General features: G+C 39.2%; 1 protein-coding gene across 2 annotated transcripts in view; it reads right to left on the bottom strand.

Annotated features, from left to right (window-relative positions):
• Positions 1-4,138: 4,138 nt before the first annotated feature.
• The window catches only part of LOC125892560 (complement C4-B-like), a 36,577-nt gene continuing 30,335 nt past the window's right edge, over positions 4,139-10,380 (bottom strand). The window contains exons 28-41 of one of the 2 annotated variants that reach the window (XM_049582559.1): positions 9,537-9,699; positions 9,035-9,228; positions 8,162-8,320; positions 7,959-8,018; positions 7,796-7,886; positions 7,540-7,711; positions 7,329-7,419; positions 6,750-6,824; positions 6,571-6,673; positions 6,381-6,470; positions 6,170-6,271; positions 6,011-6,094; positions 5,793-5,925; positions 4,139-5,708 (exon numbers count right to left, since the gene is read on the bottom strand). In XM_049582559.1, coding sequence (XP_049438516.1) covers positions 5,567-5,708; positions 5,793-5,925; positions 6,011-6,094; positions 6,170-6,271; positions 6,381-6,470; positions 6,571-6,673; positions 6,750-6,824; positions 7,329-7,419; positions 7,540-7,711; positions 7,796-7,886; positions 7,959-8,018; positions 8,162-8,320; positions 9,035-9,228; positions 9,537-9,699 — 1,659 coding nt within the window. In that variant the 3' untranslated portion in view covers positions 4,139-5,566. Of the gene's footprint in view, positions 5,709-5,792; positions 5,926-6,010; positions 6,095-6,169; positions 6,272-6,315; positions 6,471-6,570; positions 6,674-6,749; positions 6,825-7,328; positions 7,420-7,539; positions 7,712-7,795; positions 7,887-7,958; positions 8,019-8,161; positions 8,321-9,034; positions 9,229-9,536; positions 9,700-10,380 lie in introns of those variants that run through there. The other variant, XM_049582560.1, reaches the window with a different exon arrangement.

Here is a 10,380-nt window from a genome sequence, read left to right as displayed (position 1 = left end):
CAAATGTCATATGAACAGCTGATGTGGCACATTGAGCCAGTCGGCACCACGAGACTGTGCAGCTAAGGAGATAGTTGCTGCTTGCTTTTGAAGTGACTGTTGCTTGAGGTAGGTTGTGTATGAATGTTCTCTCTCACAAAATGACTGATTTACAGCTGGATTTGTGTCAAAGCTGGACCAGTGATGGATTAATCAGTTAGTGGATGCAGTTAGAGAAGGCAGGTGACAAAGACAGTCATACTGGAAGTAGAAACTGACTACCTTAACATACACAAAATATCTCTGTTTTTACCCTTACTCCGAAAAAGACAGTGTTCCTACTAAGCTGTTTACACGGCCAAGGCTATTCCACTAATATTCCCGTTTACACGCAGCCTTTCATACTCAGATTAACATTCCCTCACATGTGGTTTATCACATAAAATGTAGAAAAGTGGGTCAGCTGGAGCAACTTGTTGTTTTGCTTCTTTGCATCAAAAAAGTAGTGGCGGGTTTGTTTGACTTTGCAAACACAGCCTCCCTCTTTCATTCCTTCAGCCATCTTAATTAAAAGGTCGGTGTTGCGATATTTGCGCATTTTAAAGAAACTGTCCAACTCTTTCATCACATCATGTTTAAAAGTAGTTGTATTTCTCATTCTGACAAGAAATGTAGGCTGTTCTTTTGGGCATGTATCTCTACCCCAGCCTTGCAAACTGTTAGCTAGTTTGTTTGTGTACAGTGCATTCATCACAACGCACAGAGCTGACCATCTACAGGTAAGAGGTCAAGTGTCACAAACTGTGTTTAAAATCACCCCAGTTGAGATGCATATTCTGACTGTACTGTGTACATGTCCAAAGAAGGCTCCTAAAACCTGAATAATGCCAGCATATCCTATGACTTTATCTGAAAATGCTTCATTCAGAAAAAGGCAAAATTCAGAATATCCAAATGAAATATGTTATTTACATGACCAGAATGAAATTCAGAATGTTGTCATCTTCAGAATAATAGTGTGCATGTAAACGTATTTAAAGAGGTACGTCACCACTGGAAAGATGACCTTTTAATAAACTAGGATGTCCGTGCAGTAGAAAGATGCAAATACTTTAAGTGTAAATGCTACAGAACCAAAGAAAACAGAGAAAAGGGACACTTTTGCTCAAGAGGTAGAAAACCTACAACTGTGCCGCACCAGACCAATAGTCGCTTCAGTTGGTGGGTGACGTAAAGTGAACTTGTCTGTTTTAAACAGTGATGGCCAGATGGCAAGAAACGATCCTGTATTACAGTTAAATGGTAAGCTAAAACATGTTTCTTAAAATATTTAAGGCGAGAAATATGCAACACGGTCACAGAAACTTGGTGTATTGATTAGCGCTTCCTAGTTTTACCATTTGATCTACGTTTTTAGGCCTCTGTTTTCACTGTGCAGGAAACAGTATGGTGGCCTCTTCTTCTTTAAAAACTCTCGTTATTACAGCTAAACACGGCAATAAAATATGTTTCTAAAACATTTTAGGCATGTGCACCTTGAATTTTATTTTTATTTGTTGTGTCTACTTGTTACGTGTAGGACTACAGATGGAAATTAGTGTTTTGCTAAATCCGGTGCAACCATGTTTTAATTTCTTGTAAATGATTAATGTCATTGCACACTGTCCCTTTATAAATCAACTAAACTAAACTAAAGGCAATGCAGTAATATAATCTTGATATATATTTGATCAGCACTGCCTAGTTTTACCGTCTGATCAGATATCTGGTTTGAGAGAGGGCGAGAGAGAGTCTCTTGATCTGCTTCTATACTCTGTGTCCGCAGTGGCAGCATGGGTGGTGGACAATATGAAAATGTGGAAGTATAGCCTGTAGTTCAAGCAATCCAGCGGAGTTTTGCTGGCTGTCAGCAAAACTCCGCTGGATGATGTAAATTGCGTCATCTGGCAGAGTTTCACTGGGGGGCCAGGAGGGATAGTTAGGCACTGGTTAGATGGAAGGAAGTTTACCATAGTTCATTTACACATACTTCGTACACTGTTTTGATACAAAGCTGGTTGAAAATCAGCAAAGTATCCCTTTAATGATGCTCATCTGGACAAACCAAGAAAACTGCTTAAGATAAAAAGGAGCTAACATCATTAAAAACTAAATAATCCCATTCACAAACCCATAACATTTAAATCAGACATAATTCAAATGTAAATAACAATCAGCTAACAAATCTTGAGGCACACATGGATGATAATGAACAGCTAAACTACCTCATACCGTATATAAATTTATACCACTTAGTACTTTGCATGGAAGCACATGGTATACCTCTTTGCAAGACAATTAGCCTTGCATGCATGCACACCACACTCAGTCACATACATACCTGTATCTGTATATATCCTTAGATTTGGCCAACAGGCTTTTTTTCACAGCAGATATTTTGAATTGTCGCAGTAAGAAAGCACAGATGTTGCTAATAAGATTAATGATGACATTACTTTCAAGAGTTCCAGTAAGCCATGACAGTGCGACAGTGACCCAAAACTGAGGCAGCTAAATGATATTCAGCCATCAATAATTTATCATTTGCATCTGTGTTTTTCCTACTGTGACATGTCAAAATGTCCCCCGTCAAAAATCGTAACGATACCTTGACCTTGAGATGAAAAACAAAGATTAACTGTCAGTTTAGTGTGGACTCCCGAGTGGGTGGTCCCACTCCATCAGTGCCTCCATCTGCTGGCAGCCTCCAGGAACAGCTCCGCCCTCACTGTGCTCCTTTCGGCACCGTAGACCACCCTCAAACCGCTGACCCTGTCGTGGCCTTTGGAAAAATGGCTGGAGACACACCTTCAACAACTAAGGCTGCTGCACACCTAAGAAAATACACCTGGTCATACGAACACATTTCACAACTCCCCAGACAATTTCACAGTTGATGCTCAAGTATATTTGGTGGGTCACAGTAGGTGAGTGCATACTCATGGAATATCTGTATTTATGGTAAATCTCTTTTGGCAATCCACACATCAAAAATATAAAACAAAATATAAATCTTGCATTCACTCGCCATTGCCAGTCTCTTTGTTAAGAGAATATTTGTAATTTATTATGTTGCACAGACAGCCTGAGCAATAACTACGACTACTGTTGATTGATTGTGAGTCTAACCAAAGCACAAGTCTACACTGCTTAGTCATGACAAGCCATTGATTACCTTGAGAGGGCTTCAGTAAAAAGAAGACCGCTTTTTTGAGTGTGCTGTTGCTGTTGGCCCATGATGCCGCACTAAAGTAATCCCAAGATGAAAATGTGTGATGCTGAAGTCTGCGTATTTATTTACCCTTTATTGATTCAAATTTAATGAAATGTCTAATGGCAAAGGCTGAAACAGTGCAGGCATTGATCCGGCTGTGATTGAAGTGATGGTCAGTACTCCCGTGTTGCTTACATTGGACCAGGCCTGAGAGATTAGAATAATATAAGCACATAAGCCCTTGCTTGTTCCTCGCCTCTCCACCCATGCCTCCCTCCTACTCCTGCTTCATGACTCCCTCCCAATACCCCCCGTTTTCTCCCATTACCTCTCTCAGCATCACCCACGACTCAACATGTATTATATAATTGCACTGAGTAACTCCTGCAGCATGTTTTTAGGTAGAGCACATTTGAGAAGAGGCTCTTTAGAGCTAATAAAGTGCTTTTATCCTTATGAGGTGATGATTGATCCAAATTCCTGTCATTGTGTAACTCCACCAGGGGGCAAATGAGCCAGTCTTACGTGCAGACTGTTATGCCACTTTATGTGTATGCACTGTGCTAACCCCAAACCACTCCCCCTCTACCTTCTCCCTTACCTTGCAGATGTTAAGTAAGCAGGGGGGTAGCTTTGAGGGGGGTTGCGTTGAGTACAGAGACCCCTCTCAGATCCTTTGCTGCCAGTAACAGAAAAAAAAGGTAAAAAAAAAAATATATATTCAGCAGAAAAGCTAAATCAAACCAGTACAGCAAACTGAATCACACTATTTGGAAAGACATAAAAGAGCAAATGTTTGTGCTTTCTGTTGCTGTGTCGCCATTTCAAATAATTATCTCAACATTTAGGCATCTAGTCAAAGCTCCAACCAATCATACAAATACAAACGGATTTTCAAACATTATGAAGTGTTTTTTTTTATTTAAACACTGTTAGATTAGACATAAAGAAATGATTAATGGTTACATTGTCAGTCATCCACTTACTGTCTGGCAAGCAGCAGTGGAATATAACACACTACATTTTCTCCATACTTTAAGTACAAATCTGAGGTTCATGTACTTAACTTGAATAGTTTTCTTCCTTGCCACCTTATACCTACACTCCACTACAAGTCAGGAGGAAATATTGTACTTTTTTTTACAGCAGTACAATTTTTTAGTTTCTAGTTATTTTACGAATTAAGATTTTTACATACAAACCAGGGGCGTAGATTTCATTTCAACATCGCCTGTTCTTTTAGATTTCACTTTGTTTAATTTGATTTCACTTAATAATCAGAAAAAAAATCTGAAATTTCTTTAACATAAATGCACCTTAATACAAAAATATAAATTTGCATCAGTTTGTGGTGTAAAAAAGTTCTCTGTTACTTGCATGTTTTCATTGGTGGGAACAAATGCACATGCTCTAAATCAGTGGTTCCCAACTGGTGGGTTGTGTATTTTAGTATAGTTGAAATAATTATTTGATTGACAGATAGTTAGCTGGAAATTATTGTTTAATTTAATGCAAAAACATTTTATATTTGCAACTTCATAAATGTGATGATTTTCTGTTTTTCCTTTGAATTTTAATGACTTAAACTTGTCATACTCTTAAGTACATTTTCCTGATTATAGTGAAAAAGCTCTATATGACTTTCAGAACATTAAGACAGCAGCAAATCACAATTTGCAAAGTAAAGATATAGTGGAGAAATGGCGTCCTGAGCACAGAATGAAGTCATACTTCCTCTGTGTGTGTTGTAATCCAAGCTTCTCTGTTTGGTGCTTTGGGAGACAGTTTAGCTGTGCATGCATGTTGGTGTATGTGAGTGCATGTGAATGTGTATCCCGTTGGTTAGCTAATTGACACTGCTTTACATTGTGCACATACAGTGGTTGCCACTGATAATGGCAATGGTGTCATCAGGGAACTGTAGCACCCCGTTTAGTTCCCCCCCAGGCTAACACCATTAGCTCTGTCAACACTCACTGTTGTTAGCACGGTTTGACTGTTAGCAACGTTAGATGCTAGCTGCCTGCGCAACTCGCCACCCCCATGTTGAGAGCTGTGTGAATCTCTGTCTAGAGCTCCTTTTAAGTAACATTTCAATGCAGCACTTTTACTTGTAATGGAGTATTTTTACTGTGTGGTAATAGTATTTTTGCTTTGGTAAAGGATCTGAATACTTCCTCCGCCACTGCTGGCAATACTACGCTTTCATGACAGATTATAAACAGTACAAAACAAGCTCTAAACACCCATGCTTAGTGTGTATCTCATGGGAAACTACTGTAACTGAGATACAGTAACTGAAAATGTAAGTCAAATGAAACAGATTTGCCTGTTTCACTGTCTGCAGCCATTTATCTTGTAATCATCTGTAAACGTAGTAAACCTAGTGCAGGCAGCTCTGTGTGCAGATTTTTTGCATTCTTCCTTCAAAGGCTTTCTTTCAACCCAGGTGTTTGACTCCAGCAGATACTGCATCCTATAGAAAGAGAAAGGGAATGAACAGAAATTGAAATAGTCAGTGTAAAACTGTACTTTTATTAGTATTACTGATGATACTCACTCTCCATACGAGTCAGTTGTAGAGCCATCTTTGCCCATGATGAGATACTGTTTTCCCAGTTCAAGATGTCCTTTACAGTGACGCCTCTTAGCAAACACTCGAACAGAATTCTCACCCACAAGGATATCGCCATCTGGTGAACAGGTGATTGTCATCATATCATGATGGATCGTCCAAGCATAAACAATCAAAGTTCAGTGTTCATCTGCTTTACTTACGGGATCTGAGGACCTCGTTTACTTTCATTTTGTACAGCTCAAAGTTACTCTTCATGGAAACATTGAGGACTTCAACAATGTATGCTGAAATAAAACAAAGTATCAGTATATGAAGGTAAAGGTTTGAGATAATTTTAATGACTTGTGTGCAGTACTGACCGTAATCTACTCTAGGGAAAAAGCAAGCATGGGTTGAACGGGGATTTGTGTTTGTTTGATCACTTTTCAACTGGAATGTATTTTGTATTTCATGACAGGGTCCTAAAGGAAAGATGAATATGATAATTTAAATTATTTAGACAAACCTGAAGGGTAAAGCTACATTTATTAACAGGTGTTTGTCGGTATGGATCTCAGAGTAATGGCCTACTTTCTGCACACTGGCACACATCCTCTGAACACAGTTTGGAGACCACCTTGCTTCTTTGGGGGGCAGAGTAGAACACGGTACACTTTCTGTCTGCAAGGAAAGCACGAATACTTCATAAATGCCTGGTACACAAAAGTGTCCCCTCTATCCTGACAAAACAAATTGCAGAAATATGAAATGAAAAGCTTACTTGGTTCATAATAATCATAGAACACAGCTGGAGCGGGCTGTAGAAGGCCAATTGGTACTCTCTGTATAGCATCAAAACTAATGCATTCCTCTGATTGGAGGAGCTAGAGTGAGAGCAAAAAACCCTTTTAGTACTGGATATGTAAAATTTGTCTGTATGTAAAAACATTTCAGCCTTACCTCATTGAAGTAGAGCAGCACTCTTCCATAGGAGACCTCATAATGGGAAATGTACCGTTCAGGTTCGTCTTTTAGCTACAAGGAGACAAAAAAAAAAATCAACCTTTTTTAACTATATTATCTAGAAAAAACATTTTTTATCTTAGAAAAAACACAAGAAACGGGAAAACAGCTAGCCTGGCTCTGTCCAAAGGTAACAAAGTTTGCGTTTATAAACTATAAAGATGACTCATTAGCACGTATCCTGTACATTTAATCTGTACAAAAAACAAAGTTTAAAAACAGCAGATTGCGGTTTTACAAGGGGTTGCCGGACTAGGAGATGGACTAGGAGTAGTAACTTCCTGGAGTCTCTGATGTTTGCCAGGTAACAAGTCGAAGTTAACATTTATATGTACACAGGCTTCCACTTTTGACTTTATACCCAAGAACCAGATATTTGTAGACTTTCCATCCAGATTCTGTCAATCACCTAAGCTTTTCTATTGAGAAAATGAACAAGACAGGCAACCGAAATTGCTTCTCCCACTTTGCAGTGACGATGACAATGATGAAGAGGAGGTAGAGAGAGCTACTAACCCTGTCCAGGTCTTGAGTTACAGCCTCAAATCCACTTAGCAGTGTGATGTCAGCAATGGCCATTCCTGTGAGATTGGTGTTCGGGCTGTGACTACAAACCGGAAAACAATGAAAAATACAGGTTTGGAGACGCACTGATTTATGACTTGTTCATGCAAAGTTTGTCTCATTAATACTTATAAAAAGCAAATGTGAGTCTCATTCAGCTAACCTGACACAGATTGTGTAGGTGAGAGTCTCATCTGACTTCACATCGTTATCAACATCTCTCCTGTTTCTGGTGCGAGCATCAAACCACTCAATTGCTGATCGCGGCACTCGCATGTCCTTCTCCACCATGTCCTCGTTGTCGTCATAGTACTCATAATTTTCTATGACCTTAGCTTGAGAGACAGAGATCAATGTAACTATGCCACTTTAATCAGCACTAGTGTGGCTGTGACTTGTTATCAGTGACAAAAGCTCACCAGTGTACTTCACTTTTCCCTCCACTGTGACTCTGATAGACACTTGGTCACAATCGTCCTTGGGGTCCATTTGATGGTAAGCTTTTAGAATCTGCCAAAGAGAGGTGACTTACTGTAAATCATGTGATCTTTCAGCATATCTACAGACATCAATCAAACTTACTTTCAGCTTGGTATCGCCTTTTCCTGTCAACTGCACATTTATGTTGCTCCCTGAAAATTTCTGGGGCAAAAGACACACACACACACACACACACACACACACACACACACACACACACACACACACACAAAAGCAAGTCATCTAAGAATGAGGTTGAATATTTGTGTGTGTTTAAGTGTAATTCTGACAATGCTCTATGATACCTTGAGGTCTGTTTCCACCTTCTCCTTCTTATTTTCCAAGGCAAGCTTTACAATGTCTCTCTTTCCTCGGACTGTGAACTCTGCAATCAGATTTGCATCGGGACTGATGGACCTCTTTATCTCATACTCCGCAAGTGCTTCCAATGCCATGATGGTATCCTGAGCACAGCAATAAAACATTAAGAGCATAGCATAGCATTTCTAAATATACTGTTAGTAACTATTATACATATATATACATACTTACTGAAGTTATTGTCTTTTTGGCTGAAATTGTTACTATATCCATACAGTGGTACATGAAACAGATGGCCAAAATCATATCCCACCTTCTGCTCATTGTTCTTCTAATGGCATTTGCTAGAATGTACTGCGGCTGTTGGAAAACAACTAATCAGAGCCAAAGAGTCTATCACGCAGCTATCAATCATGTCAGTCACTGCTTGTGAATTGTGATCAAACTGTTAAACTAGGCAGTGCTGATTAAACAGAATCAGGCATCTGTTCTGTTGTCTATTTCATTTTACAGCTAAACAGTGCACTAAAACATTTTAGTACACTGTTTAGCTGTAAAATGAATTTGCTAAATGGTCAGCACCGCCTAGTTTGACCACAGGTAAAGACTAGTAATTGATGTGATTGACAGCTGTGTGAGAATCTCTGATTGGTTGTTTTTGGTAATGCCATTAGAAGCACTTTGTGGAGGCAGGGGAACATGACTTTTCTCATACTACTGTGTAGATATAGTGAAAGTTTCAGCAAATTGAAATTGAATTTAATCTGGACTTCATCGTATGATGTGGAACCACAGGGATACAGGGATGATGTACAAAGACAGGGGTTCTTCGGGTTCAAGCAACTACAATCAATCACCTGTGATGATTTGTAGCCTCCAAAGTAGTTTTCTTGGGTGGTTAACCAGCAGGCTGTTTTGTCTGCCCACTCGGTATGCCCAAGTTCCACTGCAGCGAGGAGGGCATAGGCTGTAGTCTCTACTGTAATGCCATCTGCCCTTTCCTTATTCTGCTGGTTGGCATTAGCTGTCCACAGATAACAACCGTTCTTCCCTGATAATTAAAAATGGAGAGTAAAATAAAAATTAAAACAATTTCAAACAATAGCATATTGTGATACACTTTTTGTTGAACGTAATATTTTGACCAAAACAAATATATTTACACTTGGGGTTGGGTGATATGTAATTATGAGATGGCATATATTTGTTAACTGACACATACTGTTCACATCATGATAACCATCTCTTTAACATCTCTGGGTGTATTAGACATTGCTGTAAAGCAATTGGAAGGTCTGCTTTGTGACATATTTTATCTATTCTATATCACCCACACCTATTAGCTTTAAATGGACATGCCTTCAGTAGCCAGTGCTTGAAGTTTAGTCCAGGCAGATGAATGATCTGTTCCCTGTGGCAGACAAACTGCCAGACAGTAGGCTGTGATGGCAACAGCATAAGGATGTTGAAGCTCCTCGAGGTTTGACAGGAGATATTCTGTTGCATTTGAAATGCTTGCTTCCTGGTAGAAAGTAGTAAGAAGTCAGTCAATAATCTTCTTTGCAAAGTATGCTTTGAGTACAGTGTATTAAAATACATTGAATATAAAACTATAGATAAGAACAAGGCCACACTAGCAGCTCTATGAGGCTGTTCTTGGGCACAGCAGTGCTTTGAGCTAAATGTTAATGTCAGCATGCTGACATTATCACAATGCTAACATGAATAAACCAAAGTAGTGATTACATTTTAATAATACATTTTTACGTGATGGTGCCATTATGAAAAGTCAGGGGATCGCTAAAGTTCAATTCAATTAATTTTGAGGGGAGTACAGTACATTAATGTCTGTTCCCAATTTTATGGCTATCCCCAAAAAGATTCTCAAGACATTTCACTCAAAACAATAAATGTCAACTTCATGTTGGTGCTAAAGGAAGTGCCAGGTATCCAAAATCATGAGGATACATAGCCTGGGCCCCATTATCTGTAGAAAATGTTGTGACAGTCACTGTCATAGAAGTTCATCCTCTTGGCAACATGAGTGCCTGTGCAAAATTGCTTGACAATCAGAAATAACAGTGTCGAGATATTTCAGTCTGGACCAGTGTGGTGGACTGACAAACGTTGTCATCCCAAAAGCAACACAGCTTGCATGGCTAAAAACAGTTACCCAGGACAGTAAGTCTCTCTATTATCTCAC

The sequence above is a fragment of the Epinephelus fuscoguttatus genome, linkage group LG8 (genome assembly GCF_011397635.1).
Source record: "Epinephelus fuscoguttatus linkage group LG8, E.fuscoguttatus.final_Chr_v1".
NCBI classification, from domain to species: domain Eukaryota; kingdom Metazoa; phylum Chordata; class Actinopteri; order Perciformes; family Serranidae; genus Epinephelus; species Epinephelus fuscoguttatus.
This window is presented reverse-complemented; position numbering and strand designations above follow the sequence as displayed.